General features: G+C 44.2%; 1 protein-coding gene across 1 annotated transcript; it reads right to left on the bottom strand.

Moving 5' to 3' along the window:
- Positions 1–19432: 19432 nt before the first annotated feature.
- LOC146196833 (uncharacterized) lies at positions 19433–24976 on the bottom strand. Its single transcript, XM_084598557.1, has 4 exons — positions 24856–24976; positions 23905–23984; positions 22322–22408; positions 19433–19950 (listed from the first exon to the last, which is right to left on the bottom strand). The coding sequence occupies exons 1-4, from the start codon at positions 24893–24895 to the stop codon at positions 19540–19542; spliced, it is 618 nt and encodes a 205-aa protein (XP_084454683.1). The 5' UTR covers positions 24896–24976; the 3' UTR covers positions 19433–19539.
- Positions 24977–25911: the final 935 nt, after the last annotated feature.

Raw genomic sequence — 25911 nt, 5'->3', positions numbered from 1 at the left:
CACAACTGCTTAACCATAAATAATTGCGTAAAGTTACCTTTTATCTATTCTGATTTCCGTGTTGTTAACAGCAGTCGTAAGCGGCGCTTTGTTTTCGAATTTGCCGGGTGTTGCAGATATTTATAGCCTCAGTGGAACCATTCCAATTCGGCAGGAGGATGAAGCACGAGAATACCAGCCGTAATATAAGTCTCCAAAAGATACTGGCGCACGGACTGCAACGTGATGACTGCTCCTTCGTACAAATACAATGGTGAACAAAATTTTATAATAATGAAGTGTCTCGCATATCATGGTTAAAGCGGCGATTCTATAATATCGACTGCTTTTTATACAGTGAAAATGCGACTAAATTTATGCAAAGTGGCGTGAGAAAGCTGGCGGTTCATGTGCAACTAACAAAGCAGGGTACTTGTGAAGTGATTAACCGATGACTGATCGGGGGACCTCGAGCGAATTCATCTGGTGCAAGCTCGACTTTTAAGAATTTTTTGTGAGCAAGCTGACAAAAACCGGCTTCCAACTGTCGTTTAAAGAAACATTCATCAAAGAAAAAATTTCGGTCTTTCGAGAAGGTCTGACTTAAATTACGGGGCGAAATGGTAGAGTTGGTTTTGGGCCGTGAGAGTACCCGCTCGTCTCTACCAGCGACTTTACGCCTCTTGCTAGCAAGCAATTCATGCCCTGCGTGGCTGCAATATTAATCTGATTCGCCTGATCACGGTGGAAAATTTGGAAAGTTGAGCGTATCTAGAGAGTCGCCGGAGCTATGCGTGCCGATTAAAAGAAAAATTGCTTATATTACAACGTCCAATGGTCAACAGAATATACCTACAAGTTCGGTTTACAGATACGTTCCTTTAAGCAATAAACCGACTATGAGACTAAAGTAATACTTTGACGAAACTACAAAATAAAAACACTAGTACAACTTTGCAACATAGGTCTTCTGTAGGACGTGTTTTGCTTCCCTCATATAATGGAACTGGTTCAAAATGGTTCTTTTTGTAACGCCGTACTTGTACGGCTTTTGGTTCCTTTGTGCGCAGCTATTATAAACATAACATCTCGCTGTAATAAATAAGCCGGAGGAAAACATATTTACCGTGCTGGCACATTTTCTTTAGGTAGTGCAAAAACTGACGTTCGCGCCCTGGTTGCCCGCTTTATTTTGTTGAATTGTGTTTAAGTCTAACTAAAAAAAAAAAAAATTGCAAGGCTTTGCTGGTGCTATGTTGGACTAATAAGCGGTGATTTACGATCTGACAACCTGCAAATAAGTTCTAAGATAATTTTTTTTTTAGTTCTACAGTAGAGGTTCGGTAGTGGCATAGTAATATGACATCTTTTATTAGGCAGAAATTGCAGGCCGAGCATGCGGACGGCTTTGGCGACTAGTCAATGCTTGTATTAGAAATGAGCAGTATCTGTCTCACTTCTCGGTGGACACCTACACATAAAATTACAACCCCGCCGGGGTGGCGCAGTGGTTACGGCGCTCGACTACTGTTCCCATGTTTGCGGGATCGAATCCCGGCCTCGGCGGCCGCTTTTTGATGGAGGCGAAAAGCAAGGCGCCCGTGTGCTGTGCGATGTCAGTGCACGTTAAAGAACCCCAGGTGGTCGAAATTTCCGGAGTCCTCCACTACGGCGTCTCTCATAGCCTGAGTTGCTTTGGGACGTTAAACCTCACAAACCAAACCAACCCAAACAATAAAATTACAGCATACGATGGAGGCACCAGTGCGGACAAAAGTAAATGGAGCACGCTATTTCCCTCTAAACATTTTCACGCGTAGAATAATTGAAAGTGGCAGTCAAGGCATGTGCGAACCGATAGTAGACGTCAGTGCCCGTTCACTTGGACAAATATTGCTTTTTTATCTTCGGAACAGAAGGTCTGATTTTAATTTGAACCGAAAAGCGTGCTCCGTTTCCTTATGTCCGCACCTTTACATATGTCGTTGGTCCGAATCGCACTCGGAAGCCACAAATAGCTTCCAACATGAATAGCGGGTCGGTGCCAAATTTGAAGCGAAATGGTACGACACCGTGCACTCTGAACACTGCACAAACGGTTGCGTCACGAATTCGTTACGAAATCAGGTTACATGTATATGTTTTCATTTTCTGTGGACACGTCCTACCGACACATTCTGCGGACACATCCTTCGCAAGCCGTTCATGAGACAAGCAATATTTTGGTTAAAAAAAAAATGGCAAATAGATATTGTTGACATACGCTGACTTTACGGAGTTTGGGGCAGCCTGGCGCAAGGGCTGTAAACGAATTTAAGCAAACAGGCAGTCGTCATATCGCAGTTCTTTTATCTTCACGGGAGCTAAACTCACATTCCACATCATAGCCAGTGTTCGGCTCTTGAAATTGAAGGAGGAACAAAAAATAATGGATTAATTGACGCGCACAAGGGTTCCCCAATTCCTGTGTGGTTATCATTCCAAATTAAAAAAAATCTACCAAAATTAGTTGTCTGTAATCATTTATTAGGTACAGAAAAATAGACACTCTCTGCATACAAGGCTAATCTTATAGAAGCAAATGACGACGGACTTAGCAAAGACACCACATATAGAATCTAAAAAGACGAAGATGCCATAAAGAACGCAGTATAGTTTTATGGATCAAGGACGCCGATCTGAGGAACGCCAAGAAACTGACGCTTCCAGAACTGAATAGCCCTACTAAAGGCAGGTTGACATTCTCAAAACGTCTGCTTGAAAACAATCGGCTTAAAATGTTTCTGAGCCTCTTTCAAATATTGCAAAATCATCTTTCCCGTTCATGAGGCGCCATGCAGAGATTGCCGTTTACATTCCCTTTCGTACTTTATGAGGACGAGTCTAAGTTCATAATGCGGAAGAGAAAGAGTGAAGAAATTTTCACGTCCGCTTGACATGGTTTAATCTGCAGTCGGCCCACGCATTTAACCTTGTTATCAGTGCTACGAAAAACACGGAGACGTTATTTTCTCGGAGTCTACCACATCAATAGCAGTGATTACGATAGACTTTATTTTCATTGCAAGCTTCCCTTCAGAACTCTTCGGACTCATCGCCGCCACCGATGTCCGCCGTGCCGTCTCCATTAGTTTCCGAAGGGGGTTCTTCTCGATCGGCCTCTTTCGGAGCAGTGATATCAGGCCCATTTACTCCTGAACTAGGGCCTTCTTGCTCCAGGGATGGCTGCGGCGGGGTAGGATTCTCCTCTTTCGGTGGCTCCTGATTTCCACCACCAGGTTGATCTAGATTATGATCTTCTGGAGGGCTGAGATGTGCGTTGTCATCGTTTCCTTCGGGTTGACGTGATGGTTGATCATCTGCGGTCGATGGAACCTCTGGCTGCGGTGGTTTGTCTGCAGGTGCACTGTCTGCCTTGTACAACCTTATGGACTCCGGATGCTGACAGTACCCACCATAGCACTCTCCTTGGGTCCTTGAGTCGTACTGAAAGAAAATGAGTTGCAAAAAGGATAGTAATTTACTAGAACAACAATAGAAATAATTATTCGCTGAAAATTTACACTTTGCCGGTAGTCCAAGGCATTGACACTCCAAGGCCTAATGACAGAATATATTGCCTATCTCTCGTCAAGAGAAGATCCGAAGAGATTGAAGAAACTGGAGAAACAGAATCAATTGCGGTTAAGCATTTCTAAACACGGGCATAGATGCAGAAGTGACGTTTAGCTCTCGTTTAGCTAAATTTTACTCTGTTTAGCTTTGCTTCTCGATATCTTGGCACCTTTAGCCATGTTGATCTTCGTTCAACTTCTACTTCCTATTTGATGAATGAGGCCTAAACAAGGTTTTTAGTGTAATTTTGCCACAGGAAAAAAGATGGAGAAGACTACACCTGAATGTCAGCGCCAAATACTGCAATAAAGGTTACAACAACACAACTGACAAATTAGCACGTAACGAAACCGGCTCCAGAGGCAGCGCAGGGGTCTAACGCAGTGGCCAACGTAGATGATCTCAGCTTCGACCTGGGTTTGAAACTTACAGGAGACGAGCTGAAGAGCGGTGGCTCGAAGTAAGCTTCACAACCAACCTGGCTAAATCCAAGAGTACTGGATACATCTGCATCGAAAACTGAGAGAATAGCGACTTAAGTGTAATAACAAGAACGCTGAAGCGTTAGCTAATGTGTCGGAACAATAAAAAAGAATAAAATTCTCACACACGTTTTTGAATTTTCACAGTCGAGGGGAAGATTTATCGTTATTTTATTATATAATTGCTTTTATTTATTTTCAACTCCACGCCGGGGTACGCGCAAAATAAAGATAATTGATACTGTTATACGATGTTCATGCAGGGGCATGCACCTGCCGTGAAAATATTATGAACATAGCAAATTCGAGGCTCTGAAATTATCAATAGAAATTTCCGCATTCGAGCTTTCAACTACTAACGGCAGTGCCGAGGACCTCTTCCGAAAGATCGCTTACAGCAGTGAATGTTAACCTATACGCTTGTTACGACACGCTGCTTACGGTGTTATTTATAGTCCTCCAGCCTATAGCCATAACCTCTTCTAGCCGACATTTGGCTTCTCGCGGCAGCTACCTTCGGGTAGCGCATTCCTCTGCGCTCACCTTAATTCCTGCTAAACAACTACACATCCTTCACCTCCGACCTTCGCACCTTCGCTCCTTCTTATCTCTTCCTTTTTTCCCTTTCACACACACCCATCCGTTTAATGTGGATAGGAGATCTTCATACTTACAGTATTCTACCTGACAACAACCACCTGCCCGCTCACGCCAACAGCGACGACGCATAACTTAAGGAATAGCTAAAAATGTAGATCCAATGCTCTAAAACACATCCGCCAGTAATGCTAGGTCAGCATATATATATATGCAAAAATATAATGTTTCCAAATAATTTTACCTACCCTGTAGAGTTCGAAAAGACCAATAATGACGCAACGCAAACAGTATGACATTTTCCAGAGGACCTTTGAATACAGCATTGATGAAGGTGCTGCAGCCGATAATTTCTTTGTAACCCTTCCGTCGATTAGGGTCCCCCAATGCTCTCACGGGGCTGGCCATAGAGTCACCCTACATTCGATCCTTGATTCCTAGAACGCGGATTCCACCCTGCCGTCTCCATTGCGTTTCGACGGAGGCTAAATGCAAGGTGTAAACCAATCTGGAGCCTAAACTACTGCATCCTTCACAGCTTACGAGGATGCCAAGTACACCAAAGATTCGCCTTCCAGTTTAGAACGCGACAGCGCTAATGGCTACTCGGGATCCCAACGCTATAATTGACCACAACGTTCAAGACGTCGGTCTTCCGGATTATCAATGTGGGATGCAGAATACGGAGGAGAATCTTGCGCCCATGTTAGCCTGTGCCAACTGGTATAGAGTGGCCCAAGTTAGGGCGATGGCGACACCCACGCCACTCAAGACAGAAAGGGGCGCCTTGGGGCTATGCTATGAAGAAAGCTGCAAGGAGGAGGTCCTCGAACAATTTCTTGAATCCGTTCCCTGTGGGTTTGTTTCTGAAAGAAACCTCAAACAATACGCTAGTTGTCACCTGATGGACATGCAGGTAGCGGCGCACAAAGCACGTGCGAATCATTCTGAATAGCTTTGAGTTCTCTAAATCGCAGCCAACACAACAGCTCCCATTTTGAGGTGGCTGAAGGTCGGCCGAAGGTCAAGCTGCGGCGCATGCGAAAAGCGTCGCAGCTATCCAAATGAAACCTGAAACCTGCGAAAACCGGTCTTGAGTTAGCAGATCGCTTCAAATACAGATAGCCAGATTCGCTTCCGTGGGAGAAGAAGAAGCAGGTAGCCCGCTGTCTATTCCTGCAGTGACTGGATTTATTCGCTGTGTTTAACTTATTATTCGTCTTGGGCAGCTTTTTTCGTTGAACAAGGACCTTGTGTGAGGCTCACCCTGGCACGGCCATAGCTTCGTTGAAGGTCAGCTCGTCCTCGGTGGCCGCAGGCCACTGGGCCTCTTACCAGCGAGGCCTATAACATGGCCGCCTCGATTGAAATCCCCGGCCGGTCACCAAGCCCTGCAGACGCCTCTGGTGACCTAGCCCCGGCGAGGAGCTCTGGCTCTTGGGACGCACCTCTACCTCCTGAACAACTGCCGGCGTATCACGACGCTCATTATGGCCTGAACTCTGAGCTGTGGGCTCTCTAGGGTGATGCATTAGAGCGCTCTGCACTTGCCGGTAACGCACATAAGGCTTCTCCTGACTCGGCGACTGTTCCTCCTGACCGTATTCAACTCGGCAGTTCTGCGAAAGCCATGACCCTCCACGAGGGTATAATCGCAACGATCTTGAATTCATTGCACAAAGCACAGACTCTGCCCTGATAAGTTCTGTTATCACTCCCAAGCTGCGTGTCGCGCCTTCCTGGCAACGAGAATGCGCACGCGCTCGCCCGAGCAGCAACCTTCCGGGCGCTGTCGACGAAAGCGGAGGGGGAAGTAGACAGAGAGGACGCCAGCACATTTTTACAGTCTTACAGCCACATTACACTATATTACCGTACACAAAGAACACTGCCACCGCCGCACCCAATAATCACCAAGACCGAAGCTGTGGCATAGCGACAACTGCAGACTCACACGTATACAAATCTGTACCACAAACATTTGTTCTTCCCCACCCGCTACCCAGAAAAATGCCCCACCTGTCAACTCCACCGACCTACACTATATCATTCTGTTTGGGCCTGCCGAAAACCACTCGGCGGCATTCCACCTATAACTCACCCTACCCTCTCCTCTTGGGAAGATGCCTTGTCCCACACGGAGCTGACCAAACAACGTCGGCTAATCGAGCGGGCCGAGAGGATTGCAGTGACCAATGGACTTATGGACGGACATGCGTTTATTCCTTTCTGAGACCGTCTCATTAGCACCAACCGGCAAGACCAGCAACAGCTGTTCTGGCGTGCCTGCAGGATTGAGGCGGCACATGGGGTCCTGGTCTGAGGGCTCCACTCAGGAAGGTAAGGAAATATAGAATAAAAGTTTTTCCTCGTCCTCCTCCACTTTGCTCGTGCAAATAAGGCACCACGAAGTTAAGTTTTACGTGTTCAGTTCACGCCTAATTTCTTTTTTTTTTTTCACACCAGAGAGCTTTCTCGGTATAATGTGGCAGCATTACATGAACTACTGTCGATGTAAGTGTACCAAAGCCGTTCGAACTTAGGAACAGTAAAAGAGTGGCTTGCGAACGTGACTCCAGCAGTCGTCATAATCCATCGTGCGATAAGCAAGACAACAGCCTATCATGTATCGTTCGAAACGCCTGGCTTAGGAACAGCGTTAAATATCAAATCGTAAATTTGATGACGTCTGCGGTAGGATTGACCTGACACAAATAAACAAGCCTTCGCAAATATTATGACTAAACTTCCCTCAAGTAAACGCGATGAACAGTGATTGCCTTCGCAGGTTGCTATGGAGAAGAAAAAAAGAGTAAGAATGTGTATAAACATTTTGTGGCAAAACTCGAAATTTCTATGAAACTACGTTTTTTCAGTTGTAATATGTTATCAGTGCTCATTGCAGCCACTGTTAGAAATTTCAGAAAGAATAGAAATAAAAAATAATATGGAACCATAGTCAGGGTTTTGTGATAGGCTGCAATAAATGTTGACTGAAAGCAAGCTACCCTTTCCTTCCAAGGAAAGGAAAGCGTAGCAGGGGGCGGCAGAAAGTTAGGTGGGCGGATGAGATTAAGAAGTTCGCAGGGGTCAAGTGGATGCAGCTAGCACAGAACCGGGTTAAGTGGAGAAATATGGGAGAGGCCTTCGCCCTGCAGTGGGTATAATCAGGCTGATGATGATGATGATGATGATGATGATGATGATGATGATGATGATGATGATGAAAGCAAGAATTTTACAAAACAGAGGAGGCCATGATGAAGGATGGGGCAGCAAAAAAGATGACAAAATAGATGCGAGAATACGCTGCGTGATAAATAAATGCAGTTTTGCGTATCCTTTTGTTTGTCAGACGTTGACATATTTTTTCCAGCTGCAATATTGGACACCCGGGCCTTATTGCCTCCTGCTCAGATGTACACTGAACAGCCGCTTAGAGGTGGAAAAAAAATGCCATTGATGCACTCTGGCGATGGAGCAGTAATAATTGTTTTTCTTCTTGCGTTCGTAACAGGCTTGATGTCATGTTATACTTTCCCTCATCGCGGGCCTTGAAAGCATTCAGTGGGGTATACTAGAGTTGTTCAAGGCTGGCTTACCTGACACGAAAGGCCATCCCTGTATCTGCCTTCAGCGTATCGTCCGTTTCCGAGGCTACACCAGTAATTACAGTACACGTCGCCAGCCTGGAAAACATAACGGAAGTAGTGTTCTAACATATAAAAGTGTATTAAAGCAGGTTGAAGGATTCCTATCCGCAGGCAACTGCGCATCTGTGATAAAGTTGGATAAGCAAACGTTCGGGACGCAAAGGTAAAGCACATTCTATTTGTTTCTTTTTAGTAGCAGCGCTGAGAGTACGACTTTAACGAGATTCTTTTTTCACGACTGTATCTTAATTGCACCTGATCAGTAACTTCTAAGGACCCAATTTTTAAATGGCCAGTGCTGGCATGTGAATACTCTTCAATTTGACTATTTACACGCTGGTGGCTCATAATGTTTCTATATGTCCAGAATATTTATGATATACTACACTAAACATACTGTGAGCCCTCCACAAATCTTCTTTCATTTGTACATACCATAATCTTCTTCTTCCTCTTGTACATACCATCATCATCGTCCCGCGGCGCCGGTTCCGGCGCGCGCTTGGGTTTTCTCCATCAGATTAAACGCTGACACGACATACCTTGCCTTGCCTTCACGAAGTTGCCGTCTGGACCTGGCCTTCTTTCACAATATATATATATATATATATATATATATATATATATATATATATATATATATATATATATATATATATATATATATATATATATATATATATATATATATATATATATATTTCTACCCTATTGTTTTATAACAGACCTGCGGTTCAATTCTTTAATGGCTCTCCACACATTGCCCACATCACATGCAGATGTCTTTTTCACCGCGCATTTTCCCTGCGCATGCTCCATTTGTAAACCTAATGCAAGAATGTACTCAGCCTGATTTCTTTTATGTGTCCTGAGGAAGTCATGCTTTTTCCGCAGATACTTCTCACTAGATCTGTCTTAAAGAATATGCTGCTTAAATGCTGTCAACAGCGGATGCTTTTGTGGGCTGACGTCTATTGCTGGTTGAAAAGCAGGTTAAGTGACAGCTTGAGCCATAGATTTGCGCATATACTGCCCCTACGCAAGCACAGAGACAGCTTCTTTCTTCCAAAGTCCTACATTGTGCACTTCGAGCAACGCAAAATATAAATCATACGCAGCCATATGTAAATACCAATTCAACGCAATCATAGCAGGACGTTCTCGAAAGCTAGGAGCCCTAGATTATTGTGCAAGTTTAACAGGCTTCCAATCATTGACTTTAAAAGTCATTTAAATGACTGGGCACTAGAAAACAGCACACGAAGAAGTAGACGTTCTTGAATGCTCTCAAAATGCCCCTCTTATGCAGGCGCGTGACATAGAAGCAGAAGAAACCACTGTGGCAACAGGTGCGTGTTTGTATGCTGCTTCTACCCTTTGTTCTATTGATATTGTCTATGCACTGCTAATCGATAATGCATACATTGCTCCCATGTTAATAATGCAACGTGTTTTAGTCTTGAATTGTGTGAGACGACATGATGTGGAAAAAAAGATGAATGTTCAGGGGAAGGGCCCTCATTTTAGTATATGAATTACTAACATGAATTATGCTGAAAATATAATAGCGGAATTCTTACAGGTCTTTCTTGATAAGGACACCCTCCGTTAGGATCTGGCGGAAGAGTGGGAAGGGTGTGCCTTGAAATGACTCCTTTGATTCCTAGTAAAGAAAGAAACATAAAGGTGGTGTCAGCGGAACTGACTGGTAACTGAACTCGTGTTGTAATGGCTTCGCATACAGCTAAGCGTTCCAGTGTTTGTTCTTTACGCCTGAGCGTTGACCTATATTTGAAGAATTAAGCACCTGCATGGCCCACTTGGTTATAGCTTTTACTAATTTTTTCCGGCACAGGGCACCTCAATTTTGTCGCAAACAAAACGTACTTAGCGTACATTAGACTAACAATTTTGTGTAATATGATGGCAGCTCTGTACCTAATTGAGCTTCAAACGGTGCTTCGGTTTCGCAGATTTACATCCGGACATAAATTTTGCTTCAAAGAAGAATAAATAAAAGCTGGCAGCTGAAATTGGACGATACCTTAAATTCAGAGCGTTTGCGTCCGTAAGCCTTGAAATGTTCTAAAGAACTTACAAAACAAGCCCAATGTGGTAGCATATATTTCACAATCCTGAGATATGATGGCGCATTTCATTTCAGTACCCACAAAAAGCCAACTGTTACAATGCTGTTTTGTTCTCATCATGTTTGAGTATTGCTGAGAGAAGCTCTGTAGTTCGGCAAATGCACGAATACCCAATTTTATGCTTTATTTCTTGAGCTACAACAGCCAGGATAGGACAAGTGATGAAGTTCTGGCTCTTAAATTTGCTATTGATAGTTGGCATATACATTCAAGTCAAGTCCTATTTCACCACTAGGATGCTATAATTTTAGCTGCTTAAACTTTGTCTACTTAAACGTCTCGTCAGGAGACAGCTGGGATGGCACTGGCCTCGAGAACATACAGATAAACAATGACGTGATACCTATAACTGATTGAGGAGGAAGTTACCTCATACCCTGTTGAACGCAGAGCTGTTCAAGTACGCGTTAACAGTTTCTAAGCGGCCAGTTTTTCTACTTTGGCGATCGAGTGAGCTAGAAACCCATTCATTCATGCTACTTGTTGATTTTCGTTAGCATTTAAAATTAATAGCACATGTGCACTCGATAGGGTGCTCTGACTGAACTATAAAGGCCTCTTTGGCGTCTGACATGATCGCTTGGAGGGTGGCTGATTACAAAATGCGATTTTCATTCTTGTGTTAAAGGAGATTAGTTCAAGAATTGCAGCAAGCTAGCACTTACAGACCGCGCGTACGAGCTTATCTCCGTACTTACCGGCTCCAACCAACACCACAAGGACCACATGAATTCTCGGCATTATGGAAACTGCCTATCTCAATCTCTGGTGCTCCCTGTTTTCAGGACAAATTTATATTATCTTGGCGCTGTTTGTATCTAGGTCTTCTTATGAGTGCTACATTTTTAAATTCTGAGAACACATGAATTTATTTTATGCTTTCCACGCCCAGTTCAATGGAATCGGCGCAATTAAAAGAAAAAAAAAAAACAATGAAAGGAAATCTTGAACATTGAACGCCTGCCTTGACCTCCTGTCAAAACTGTCAAGCAGGAGAACTGACCCTAAGTACCTGCTGTCGCTTCAGCACAATAACCATCATGATTCGTACACATTGTGATGCTTCTACTTTGAAGGCAAGCAAATATTTTGTAAGGACACGATGTTTACTTCGTTTCCAGCGAAAATGGATCTGTTCCTGCGAAGAGATATGTTGTTGCCAAACTGTGCACAGGCGGACAACCAATCCCCCTCTCATAGACATCTAGAAACGAATGGGCTTTCTCTGCCTCTATATTATGCACTGTAACAAAGTTTCCAGAGAAGCCAGGCAAATGTGCTGGCATCGCAAAGCCTTGTATTCACATGTGCGAGCATATGCTAACGGCTAGTCTAAGGTGTTGACGACGGAAGAAAGCAAAAACGGAGTACGCCCTAACTAGCATTGTCGGGAACAACATCCATACTATTGGCCTAGATGGAAAAACTAGGCTACCAAAGGTATACATATATGAAAATGCAATACCAATGGGATTCATGCGGCATGTACGAAAGAGAGTTATTTCACATAGCATAGTGCGAGATTATGTTATCGCCTGTGTAAAGAAATGACAAAGGCAAGGATGTTCGTTTCTGAATCATTTATTATACGGCGGCAATTTGCTTTTAGGTGAATTAGACCACATGCGATGCCTTGTAGGAGTAACCATTTCGTTGAGGTGAGGGTTTGGAGCTCACTGGGATCATCATTCAATTGTGGTTACGGGTATGGACTTTACCATGCCACCTCCCAGGGGCATGTTCATGGCTTTTTGAGCTGGCGATGGTTCAAATGGATGATGGAGGGGGGAAGGGCGGGGGGGGGGGGGGCGAGTATGGTGCAAGTGTCTTGTGTGTTGATTTTCATGATCCAAAGAAAAATGCGCACCGACGCACCCTTGAACCTGCGACCTATCACTGCCTGGATACGTCACCTGCCACCTACCGGCGCCAAGAAGCACGCTCGTAACTTTTCAAGGCTGCGAGCTTGAGACGATGGGTTTGAGGGTGCAGGTGCTTTATACATGCATTCTAATTACCACCTGCCTAAGGCATGCCAGCGATTTTCGAGGCTGCGATACTTCAAGCTGGGGGTGCAAGGGTGCCAGCGTTTGTCACCTGCCACGTACCACCTGATAGAAACATGCTTGTGACCTTCTGGAAGGCGTGATGACTCACATGGAAGGGTGCAAAGGACGGAGTGTTTGTGCGCGATATTTCGACGAAACGAGGCTTTAAGCGGTCGCTGCCGATGGTACGGGAGAATCTTTGCTGAATTGGTAACTTTCTCGCACTAAAAGCGTTCCAAAGACATGGTCGTGATTATTCAAAGTTTCGAACGGTCGACGTTGCCGGTGGACAATTTTATTGCCAAAGCAATACTACGCCAGGTCTTACCGCTCGTCACTGTGTGCCGTGACCGTGGTCCCCGAGCCAGCGCTGCGCCTAACAGGAGGAGAAGAAAAAGAAAAAAGAAGGAAAAGGGAAAGGAAAAGGAAAGAAGAAGAAGAAGAAGAAGAAGAAGAAGAACAACAACAACAACAACAACAACAACAACAACAACAACAACAACAACAACAACAACAACAACAACAACAACAACAACAACAACAACAACAACAACAACAACAACAACAACAACAACAACAACAAAAACAACAACAACAACAACAACAACAACAACGCTCGATCACCCGCAGCGATCCATATTCGGTTCAGAAGCGTTGAACCCTTCTAATTTTTATCATCACTGGGGCACTTCCGCTGCAACTTTAAGATGATATTATGAGACGGAAGCTTGAAAGAAGGTAGTTGTAGTCGGCACTGATGTTCTGTAAACCTTGAGAAGACAAAAAACAATCACTAAGAACACCGGGAAGAAGTTGAATGCTTACTCTGATCATGATGACGAAATTTAGGGGCGAAATACGACTATAACATTTTTAATAAAAAAGATAACCAATTTTTTTCTACTCCGCAAATATAATGAATCTGACCGAGAATGGCCTATGTGGCACAGCGAAGAGGTAGACAAACCTAAAGCAAATGTAACTCCTGAGAGGATGCACATATAGTAGAGGTCTTCAATCAACGCTTATACCGACGTGCGCTTCGAATCACATCTTTACAGGGCCTATAACTGACAAAGTTACTTGAGGTAACATAAGAGTAACACTTCTCATAATGCTTGAGACAGCAGGCACAGTTGGCTCTGCTGTGTTTTCACTATTCACAGCTTTTTGTTCTGACAATTCTTGAGCGTTGCGAAACTGACCAGAGTTAAGCGATTTTTCTCAATGAGGTAAAGCCGTTCTTTTCTCCCCAGTTCCCATGAGCGGGATCTGGTCACGCTGTGGCAATAGATGAGCAGGAGGAAGGAGAGAGGAAGTCGGGGGTTGCGATAGTGACGCAGGGACCTTCGTTAGGATGGAATATTCACTGGCACATTTTATGCAACTATGAACAAAGGAGCAAAATATTCCAAATAACAGAAGTACATTGGTAAAAGCGTTACATTATGACGCTTGCGTGAATGACACTGTTTGCAACTTGAGCCGAACCGTATGACTTATATTGAATAGGTATGATATTAGATATCATATAATACTATATTTAATATTGATCGAATATTAAGGAGATCCTCCAAGGTGGAATAGACTTGTAATGATGGAGTAATTACTCAATGACACCAGCCCATGCGCACTCATACGTTCCCATTTTGAGTAGTTCAATTCACTCTCCCCGTACCATCTGATCTGCTGACCGTTCTGGGTAGTTCAATTAGTAGAGAGACTGTCCGGGAAAGGCGGTGATCATGGCTTCGAACCTCGGACCAGGACGAAGTTTTCTTTAACTACGAAGTTTCTGAGAAAGCTGTATAGCTTTCTTTTGTAACCGTATGGCTGCGCTAAGTTGGATGTCAATGAGTAATTACTCTCTTATTATATTTAATATTATGCATTACGAGTGATAGTACATCGTAATATATTATATATAAATGTATTATAGATATTGTGAGTCCCCGCTCGAACAAACGTTTTTATTCCAGCCACAACCTGGAACGCTGCGCGTGATCTTGCGAACACCGGTGAATGATGACGATGCTGCGTATGTACAGGTGAAATAGGTGAAAGCTCTGGCACCGCGCTCACACAAATCCCCCCGGCAAGGAAGCGGCCACCCTGGTCGCTGTTCAGATGGAAGCGGGTCGGCGGGTGTGCGGCTTGATGCGCGAAACATGAACAACTTCTTCTGAGCGCCGACGCCTATCGGCGACGGTATGTGATGGGACAACGCGGTAGTGGACGGGAGAAGTTTTCTGGAGCACTGTGTAAGGACCGATATAGCGATGGAGGAACTTCTCGCACAATCCAGGCGTGTGGATCGTGGTCCAGAGTAGCACTTTTCGGCGAGCAATTTGCCGGCAATGGGCCACACGTGTAGAAAACTGGTCGCCCAACGAAGCAGATGGGGAGGCAGGAGCAGGGAAGAAAGTGATGTCGAATAGAGTTGTTGGTTGACGGTTATAAACTAAGACATTCGCCACATTCGCCAGTGGTGTGTTGAAAGGCGGAATTATAGGCATAGGTAACGAATTGCAAAATGGGGTCCCAGGTCTTATGATCAGGGCTGACGTACATGGATATCATGTCGGACAAGGTGCGGTGAAAGCGTTCTATGATGCCATTGGTCGGAGGATGATAACTAGAAGATGTCTTGTGGACGGTGTTGGCAGCGTGGAGTACTTCCGCCTGCACTTGGGAAAGAAATGTCTTCCCACGGTCGATAATCAAGATACGGGGAGCACCATGACGCAAGACGATCGCTCGCAAGAAAAACTCGGCAACTTCAGAAGCGGCACCGGAGCAAAGAGGGGCTGTTTCAGCGAAGCGCGTCAGATGGTCAATTACGGTTACAATTAACCCATCGATGATCGGAGGCCGTGAGAGGTAGGGGGCCGAATAATTCAATAGCGACAAAATCGAAAGGCACGGTAGGGCAAGGAAGAGGTCGCAGGGGCCGGCAGGAAGAGATGTTGACCGCTCACGATGTTGGCAAGGCGCACATGATGATATGTATTTGGCGACGCCGGTAGAAAGCCCGGGCCAAAGGTAGCGGATTATTATATGGTCGTACGTCTTGTGGTGTCCTAAACGACCGGCAGTGGCATCGTCATGGTAAACCTCCAACACTCGATGATGGAGAGGGCGAGGAACAACGGGAACCCACCGGTGACCAGTCATGTGGTATACAGAGCGGTAAAGCGTTCCGTGTTTCCGGAAAAGGCGAAGCTGACGACGCAGGCGACTGCTGGGTGCCTGTGATTGACCGCGGAGGCGAGCGATAATTGTGCTGCCGTAAGGATTAGCCTGCCGCAATGCTGGGAAGTTACTGCTTAGGTCCAGCGGTGAGGCCTCGATGGGTGCAACATCTAGAAGATCACCGGAAGGCTGGCGTAAGGGGCAGAGTGTAGAGGCCGCATGGGAGTTGGTTGCAGTAGAAGACAGCGGGCAATGATGGATGGCGTCAGCATCGAGGTGTTTTTTGCCGGATTTGTACGTGATGGGGAAGGTATACTATTGTAAACGTAGCACCCAGCTGCCGAGCCGACCTGATAAGTTCTCTAACGACGCATGACGGTCGGTGACGATTGTGAAATGGCGGCCATACAAATAGGGTCGAAATTTTGGACAGACCAAACAACGGCAAGACATTCTTGTTCCGTAATGCTGTAGTTATGCTCAGCTGCTGTAAGCGAACGGCTAGCGTATGCCACAACCTGTTCTTCGGATGCAGCGTTGCGTTGAAAAAGAACGGCACCGATGCCTGGCGTCACTATGAAGAATGGTGGGAGCTGTCTTATCAAAATGTCGAAGCGCAGGAGTTGAACTGAGTGCTTGCTTGAGGGGTTGGAAGGCCTGTTCACATTCATTGTACCATAAGAATAGCGCGTCAGACTTCAGGAGCTTGTGTAAAGGGGTCGCAATAGAAGCAAAGTTTCGGATAAAACGTCGGATGTACAACGCCAACCCGAGAAAGCTGAGCAGTTTTTTCTGGCGTTTGGGCTGAGGAAAATTATTTACAGCTGCAATTTTCTCACAATCGGGCTGTATGCCCGCCTTACTAATGATATGGCCGAGGACTTTGATGGCTTTGCTGGCAAAGTGGCATTTTTTTTAGTGTTAAGCTGGAGACCAGCTCGTGTCAGACATGTGAGAACTTCTGTGAGACGGTGCAAGTGCTGAGCGAAGTCCGTCGAAAAGATGATAATATCGTCTAGATAACACAAGCCCGTCTTCCATTTCACACCTCGAAGCACTGTGTCGATCATGCGCTTGAAGGTGGTTGGAACATTACATAAACCGAAAGGCAACACACTGAATTCATAAAGACCATCGGGAGTAACAAATGCAGTCTTGTCCTTGTCGGATTCATGCATGAAAATTTGCCAATATCCCGAGCGCAAGTCAAGACTTGAGAAATACTCTGCTCCCTGAAGGCAGTACAGTGCGTCATCGATGCGTGGTAGCGGGCAAGCACCTTTGCGGGTTATCTTATTAAGGGCCCCGTAATCCACACAAAACCACACGGAACCGTCTTTTTACCTGATGAGAACAACAGGAGAGGACCAGAGGCTGCTCGATGGCCGGAGGATGTTTCTCACGAGCATGTCGGCAACTTGGTCCTCAATTATTTTGCGTTCTGATGAGGAAACACGATATGGGCGGCGACGAACAATGGTAGAACCCTCAGTCTCTATGCGGTGGGAGGTGACACACGTTTGACCTAAATTTTACTTACACACATCGAAGGAGTCTGTGTTTCAAAAGAACTGCGTGCAATGCCGCCGACTGTTCAGAAGTTAGGTCAGTGCTGATGGTTGCCGCGAGTGGCGAGGAAGGTCGCTGTGGTAGAGCATCAGATGATGGAGAAGCACAGGAAAGCGTGGCGAGAGGAACAGGATCTCCTTTCAAAAAGACAGCCAACAGTTCCTCCTTTCGGTAAAAATAAAGGCTGGGTACGAGTGTTCATCGCCGCGACAACCTCGCAACCGGGGTTGAAACAGGTGGGGCAGGAGGCAAGCGATATGCCGTCGGAGGTCCACCGTGGTGCTGGCATCACTAAAGCATCGCCGTCAAGTGCATAATCCAGGTTAACAATGATTAGGCGCTCACGGCCAGGGCTCAAAACGTAGTCAAGGACAGTGAGCACACGTAGAGGGGAGGAGGCATTTTGTTCGAACTCAGTGTCCGCAATGGGAATGAGGCGGTCACGGCAGGAGATAAGGGCTTCAACGTATACTCCTTCGATCAGTACTTTCAGCATGCTAGACGGGTGTCCAGGAGGAATTCCAGAGTTGGTTTGTGAAGCGGCTTTCCCTCCAAAAACAGCTTCTGTTAATTTTCCGCGCTAGGAAGGAACGATTAGTAGAGCAGGTGTGATACTCGACAGCTGCAAAATGTTGAAAGAACTAGTACTGGCCAAGCTAACAAGGTGGTTTTCAAAATGATGCATGGTGGAGGTGTATTTAAAGTACAGGATCAAATACTAGAAATTAATTGTAGATTGACTGGCTCGACAGAAGAACAGAAAATGGTCCTTGGTGGTGATGGAAACGGGAATAATAGCGTCTTTAATTTCTTCAGTATAGCGCTGGAATGCGCCCGTTTGTTTGATGCGTTCGCGTTAAATAAAATGCAGTAATAATTTCATTTCTATTTGAACTATTGCCAATTTTTGTAAGAATACTCTAATTGCAAAGGAGAATGGACGAGCAAAGCGCACTGGTGCAGGAATGCCATGAAAAGTGGTGATCTTACGCAGTACGTGACTTTGCCATCGACCGTGATACGAATTATGTTACGCATTTTGCTTGGAGTGACGTTGCTTAAACGTATGGTGGACGTACCTTACCAGCTTGCAAAAATTTGCACTGTCGCCTAAATGATGATCAGTACTAAAAAAATATGCCAGTGAAATTGCTTATTGGGGAAGCGAATGATAAAACTGAAATCGAGCAGGTGTCCTTTGGGACAAATATATGTCTTCATGATTCAGATTCAACGTGTCAAAAGCAGAAATACACGGCCAATAATGCCCCCCCCCCCCCCCCCCCTGCTTATTTTCTTTCGTATACTGTTCAAGCGGGAAGTTCTTTGCTCTGCTTTTCTGTTTAAAGCGACAGAATTTCTTGCCTCATGACTGATGACTGGCTTTAGCAAGACGTTTGAGGAAAAAGTCTGAGTCTATCGAAATTTTGATGTCAGCGTGTTTTGTGCAGCGCTCTATGGTTGTGTTGTACCATTTTGCTTCCCATTCATCTACTGGCGAAGTTAGGGACACGTTTGCGATAGGAAGTAGAATTGACGACATGTATATCTCCACTGATATGAAACGAGACGCGATGAGAAACAAGATATGAGACAGATAACGAGTTTTTTCTTCCCACAAAACCAACCAATTATCATATCGGGAAGGGAAACTTTCCCAAACTATGTTAAACCGCGAAACAAAATAATGTCAAAGCACGCCAAACAGTTCTTTCGCATGTCTTAATCAATTTAAGCGTAGTTAAACCCCGACATATTTTTCTCCGGTACATTGCTATCATGGGGCTGTTTTTTTTTTCTGCTGAGATTTGTATCTGTGCTGTTTTCCCCCGTGCTGAATTGCTGCCCTGCTTCTTTTCCCCTGTACTGCTTCTAATTGTGCACCGTTCTGACACATGATGTTTTGCCATGTATTCTTTTTTTTTTTCGGCGAGTTCGACTAATACAGCTGTAAAAATGTAGAAACTAAACATCCCGAGTTTAATCCTTCAATTCAGACAATTTAAACCTGTAGCGTGCACTATCCTTGGAGCTTGATATTAATGATGCAAGAAAAAAAAAAGACATTATTCTGTTGTGAATGTCGAGAAGTTGTGAGGTGCCAGAAGCCATGGCACATTTTTTTTTGTACTGGTATAGACGCTAGCTTTCAAGAGCACCTTTATTTAGTCTTCCCTTCGAGGAACTTAAGAAATACTTGGTCTTGTCCTCTGGCGTGCTGTGATGTCACCTGGTCTCTTAAGTGCGTGACAGCTTACGATGGTAGTGGCAACTCTTCCGATCCCTCGTCATCACCTGAAGGTGGACTTGAAGGAAGCTCTCCATCTGCTGTTGGCAGCTTCGGCGGTGGAGCTTCCGTAATAGAGGGCAGTTCTCCCGATGAGTCGTCTTCACCTGGAGGCAAACTTGTAGGAAGCTGGCCTTCTGTTGGCAGCTTCTCTGTCGGAGCTTCAGGAGCCTGGGGATGTTCTTCCCCATTTTCATCCCCTGATGGAGGTATTACTGTGACTTCTTGAGGTCCTGCAACCTCAGGGGGCGGCGCTTCAGGTGCGGGCGAAGGTGGTGCGCCACTCGGCTCTTCACCGGTGCCGCTGCCGTACCTCTCTACTGACACGCGAGAGTGGCAGAGACCACCATAGCACACACCGGTTCCTGCTGTGCCGAGCTGTAAACACGCACAGATACAGAAAACATAGCGTCAGCGATGTTTGGTGTCGACACTCCGTTTCGTGCCTTTCCTACAAACGCAGTATGTGGAAGTGTGTGCGTACTATTTTCGGTAAAACTCTGCGGAGCGCTTGAAAGCGATCTAACCATCTATAGGTGTTAGGCCTGGCAATGGTGACAAGATTTGGCCACGGATATAAGAACACACAGTTACAAGCATCTCCTTTACAACTGTGGCTGGACTAACCCTGGTAACAGAACCACCGAATTCTAGAGCATCTGGTAGACTTTTACTTATTGTATATTTGTTTATTTAGAGATACTATCAGCCCAGATAGGGCCAAGATAGGAATGGTTTCATAAAATCTGTTAAGCGACAGGTAAGTGAAAACACTGTAAAATAGTATAAGGAAAGCACCGCGAAAATGTATAAATAGGAGTTATTTTCTGAAAATCTAATTAGAAACGGAAGGGAAACACAGTGCAAAAATACACATTACAAAAATATGTTTGAGGAGAAGTTTCTCAGAACCAGGTATGAGAACATAAGAAACAAAGCGATTAAAAGCAGTGCAGCAAAAAATACAGTACAGTATAAAATCGATATCTTCAATTTTTAAAATGATCAAGAATCAGTGGTGAGATACTTCACGACTCTCAGACTTTACTTTTTGCTCGGGGACCATGTTCCAGGTATGGCATATTAGCAGAAAAAAAATGAGTATGAAAAGCTTCCTTTTTTCAGGGTTCAAGAATGCTTATTTCGCGTTTCATCGATATATTTGCGTTTGTCAGTGAGCACTTTTTTTTTTCAATTATGATACTGCAAAACAGATTTAATCATTTTTTGTCCCTTCGGATCTCTAGCGGGATTAGGTCAGCAATACTAAACAAAGGAGAAATTAGTTTTGTCGTTGATGCTACCCATTCTCTTTGTAGTAGTCCTTACGTCGACTACCGCTTTATAAATTAAACTATTGAATCATTACGAACGCGTTCCTGGTCTCTGTGAGCTTTTAAAGTAAAACTAGCTGCAGGTTTCCGGCTTCTTCTAGAGACGTGCTTCAAAATTTATTCGATTTGTGGCCGTGCAACCCTATAATCTCGTGTTTCCACAGAATTTCGTGCATACTACATTGATTCCTGGGCTGCTAAGAGTCTTACGCTATTTCAAGCAATATTGCACTACAAAACGCAATAGCAACGTTTAGAAATGGCCTGCATATTTCGGGGCTTGAATATGAGCCTCGTGGTGCTGGAAATTTCTGAAATCGGGCTGACGTAGCGCCACTAATGGTGATCGATATTTCACCTATGCACTAAAACTGTGTGGTCGGCCTAACAGTGATTGAACAGACTGGCGCGTGTTGTAACTTCCGTCGCAAGAAACTCTGAAACGCTTGCAAATGAGCACATTTTACCATTTATAAAAGTAATACTGCTCAGTTGCAACTAGCTTACATATATTCTCTGCGCTTGATATGAACAGATGTCCAAACTGACTGCGTTTCAACAGTTCACGTTTGTTATGCAGTGTTATGCAGCCTAGCATATAAAGGAAGATCTGAGAATGCATATTGGATGCTTAACATCTTGTCATTGTGTTGTTGTTCTTTTTTTTTTTTGCGTTTGAGTCGTTAGTTCGAGAATAGACCAACACTATGCTGGCATATATAGAGGACGCGCTTACTAATGTCGCATGTGGTTGGTGCGTGGTTCGCTTATCACTGCACTTCAGAACTGCCTTCCACATAAATCAGTACAGACAACCCAGCTTGTAGAAATGTATTTACGAGCGAATATACTGCTAGTGACAGCATGACAGACTGTATGTCAAACTTCCACAGTTAAGACGAAAATTCTGTGAAAGCCCCTGTTGAAGGTGTGTGCAGCTTCACAGCAGTCATTTATGTTTTCGTTTCATAACGACAGCTTCTAAATTACATTGCTTACAACTGTCCCACTCTTTTTCAGTGTACTCGCCAAATATGTGAGCAAGATTGATAAAAAAATTTCGTTTTCATGTGTTCCTACGGACAACCCTCCTGCCGCCTATGGGCCCTTAATTCCAGCCTGGGGCTGCTGCCCAAGCACGCATTTTGATGTTTTAAATATATATACCGCAAGAGATGGCGCTCCTTTCTCTCGCATTTAATTACAGCATGTACTGTGCTGTTAAGAAATCATAAGTACCATTTGCAATCAGAAAATTTCTTCAGAAAAGTTTCTTTGCGCGTACTCCTATTAGTCATAACACCCGTTTCTAGATACCATATCATATTTGGAATACATTGCACTCCCCCCCCCCCCCTCCCCCCCTGCCCCTGCCGAAATTCAGGGACGCACCACATGCCTATTAGACGACTTACATCACATTCGAGGCCATCTTCGTATCTGTCTTCGCTGTACTGACCATCATCCTTCAAGCACCAAAAATTGCAGTGCTTGTCATCGGGCTGAAAGAAAAAGAGAACATCACATAGCAGGTTGGGTTATTCTCACTGTGCCAATACACTCCTTCATGATGCCGGTATATGAAGCGCAGTCAGGTTGTTAGTGCATGTGTAATCTTATGCGGTTGATATATTGAGAGTGATGGGAGAACGTAGTGGCGTAAAGATTCTTTTTGTGCAAAGCATAATGTTCTTTCAGTTACCTCCCCAGAGATTTCATGAAGGGGAACATTGCGAAACTATTCAAAAGGCGCGTCTTCCAATCTTAACAGATGAAGGTTTATTAGGAAAAGCGCGCAAATATATCTAAGGAAAACCTTTAGTTTTCAGTTAGCGATCGAGCTGTCTACTCTTTCGTTAACACCTTGCCTATTTTGTGCTGCTCCTCAAAGTGAACGTTAACCAACTTGCCCAATACAGCGTGTTTGTTAAAAAAAAATGGCCCTGCGACAGATTCTGTCCATGCATTGCTTTGAGAATTCACTGCAAGAAGGGAGGGGCATGCATTCTGACTCTCTCATCTCGCTAGAAAAAGATCAAAAGTCTATTATATTCAATTCACTGCGCACAAAAACAGTGCCAAGCTTCGGGAATCATCAAGCATATAATATTCACTAAACATAGCCCCAGGATTGCACAATGTGCCTGCGTATACTGCTTAAATAATTATCAACCATCTACAGGATTCAAATTATTTGGCTCTTCCAATATATCACTCTCGAAAATTGAACTCAGCAGAGTTTAAAGCGCCCAGAAATGCTACTTCCTGTAGTATTATGATGCAGGAAACCCACAGAGATGGTTGTCATAAGTAAATTCGAGTCAAATTTGAAAGTTTTGCGTGGGGTGCATAATGTACAAATTTAAAAAGAAACTGCTCCTGGCGACCGCTTGCGACCGATTGGAGCGATACATCTCCGCGAGCACCGCGCGCATACCTCCCATGTGACGTCACATAGACTTGCTGGGCGCGCCCGCTCATTGGACGCTCCCAAATTACGGTGCCGGGACGGGACATGAGGGGGCGCCGTCGCGACTCGTTTACTCTCTCTCTCTTTTTTTCCCCTCTCTGTCTTGAGCGTCGACGTGGGCTGAGCTGAGGGGAGAGGCGTGGTGCATTATTTTAGATCTACCATATATTCAGTGTTAATAGCTTGAGAATTTTTTCGTTGCAGTGATCATGGGGGAATACCTGTTGTTGCACGTGCGCGTTTTCTTGTTTTTGTAAATAGCTTTTCAAGGGCCCTTTAAGCAATTCGATTGTTTAAAAAAAGCCCACATAAACTTTAAGAGAACCCCAAGACTTGTTTCAATCCTATCCGTGGCGCCCAATCTTTTGTTTCCTGTTTTTTTTTCTTACCAAGGTTAATGAAATTACGAGCTGTCGTGTGCAGTTTCTGGGTTAATCCGCAAGACTCGTCGATATTAAGTACGCAAATACTCATTTTACTCGTGGAAAAAGAGGGTATCAGGAAAGAGAGAGAGAGAGAGAGTCCTACCGGTCTCTGTTGTTTTGGGCAGCCTCCGAGTGGATGGGGAGCAAGAGTAGGTAGTACGTAGGCGGAGACACTGGCGACCCCTGGAAGAAATAAATAATTGCTTTGATATAAAATGAGATTAACAAGCATGAGCGTGCACAGCGCATACTGGGGTGACCACGACTCTAGATGAGCAACAAAACATGACTAAATAAAAGAAAATCGAATCCTCAGTATTTTATTTCCAGATAATATCTTCGTTGGTATTGTTAACTATGTAAACAGGCAAACTTATAATGACTAATAAATGAGTATTTTTGCCTAAAACACAATACACGTAGCTAAATGCTTTAAACATATTCTGTAAACTTATATTACCTTGTGAGGACATATAGCACGATGTATATATTAAGATGATACTGCCGCATACGTCCACATGCCTGCAAGCAAACGTTTCGACAAGAGGACTTGACTTCGCCTGGGCCCAGACGAAGACAAGTTCTTGTACCGAAACTTTGACTCGCAGACTGAAGCTCTCTCTTTCAACTCTCGTTCGGTTTTCTTTGATATTGCCTAGCCATATGTTTTTCATCTGTTTCTAGCATACATCCTAATTGTGATTCATCGAGTTTATGCGTATGTATTCTACCAGCTCGCTTATTTGTAATCATCCTGATGTGGGCAGTGCTCTCAATTTGTATTATCAACTTGGCTTAGAAGCTAAATTTCTCACCTGAACTATTTGCTGCTGAAATTAAAATGTCCAGCTCCTTATTTTAATCACCCACTTTATTAAGGCGTGCTCACTGAACGCGAAGTTTCTTCAGGTCTATACGAAGATTTCACTTTCGTGTTACTGAAGTAGTTTGCTGCTAACGGCGCATATCTGGAATTCGTTACTAAACATGCTTAATTTTGAATTTGAATTGTACTTAGACGGTATCCTTAGGTATCTTTTGCATCCACACTTACCAAGGGCCAGAAGCGCCACGAGGGAAGCGTACGCTTTCATCCTGTTGGTAAAGACCTCCTCAATGATAAGTTCAGATTAGGAAGCATATTTATACTACTACTTAAGCATCTTAGAGCGAAGTGGAAGTTTTAGTTTTTGCCTTACATCCTAAATTTTTATTTTCTCTCTGTTCTATAGACGCAGAATTCGTCAGAGAGAATAATAAAATCACATTTAGCGCGGCTACTGATGGATTTGCTTTAGCAAAACGATATTGAGATGTCAACTTATCTGCACTCACGTCAAGGACGTTTTATTTTTTTAAGAGGTTCCAGATCTAAAGTATGTCTTAAGAAAACATAGTAACAGACGTTTAATGTTCTACTTTCTCTGAACGTTTAGTTTAATTCGACATCTTCGTAATAAAAAAAATTGCCGCAACGTATGAACAAATAAGTTGACATGTCAATTCACTGGTCAATTCAAATCCATCAACAGCAGTCCTCACCGAGTTTTAATGCTCTTCTCAACAAACTATCGATATAAAAAGTGATTAATTGGGTGGATGATATCTTCTTCTCCTTCCTGTTCAGTGTCTTAGATTAATAAAAAAAGAAAGTCATTTTAAGCTACACGAATTGTATTGTACAAGCCCCGCTAAAGCGCAGCTGCATAACTGTACAGACAAATGCAAATGTGCGTACAAGCACATCAGCTTTTGTTCCTATTTTCACGAATATTTCACAGCACCGCTGCAATAATAAGCTCGACAGATTTTACATTTAACCTCCAATAGAGCGTGCGTACGGTGATCAAAAAAAAAAAAAACTATATAAATGCCGACAAGGAAGCTTTATTGTCGGTGTTAAAACCCCATTCATTTTCTTTCCTTGCTTTCAAGTTTGTCATGTGACCTAAATTTTGCGCTAACGAGACACGTAACGACGTATACTGTCGTTTCAAGAGCAAATGTAAATAAAATAATACTGGTGAAGCTCTGGCTGTTTCCTATGCTTGTGGCGCGCAGTCAGCGTGAGAGTTCTTTTTCATATGCTGAAGTGCTCATTATGCTCCTA

This window comes from Amblyomma maculatum, chromosome 3, assembly GCF_055883805.1.
Source record: "Amblyomma maculatum isolate TAMU_Amacu chromosome 3, ASM5588380v1, whole genome shotgun sequence".
NCBI lineage: Eukaryota > Metazoa > Arthropoda > Arachnida > Ixodida > Ixodidae > Amblyomma > Amblyomma maculatum.
This window is presented reverse-complemented; position numbering and strand designations above follow the sequence as displayed.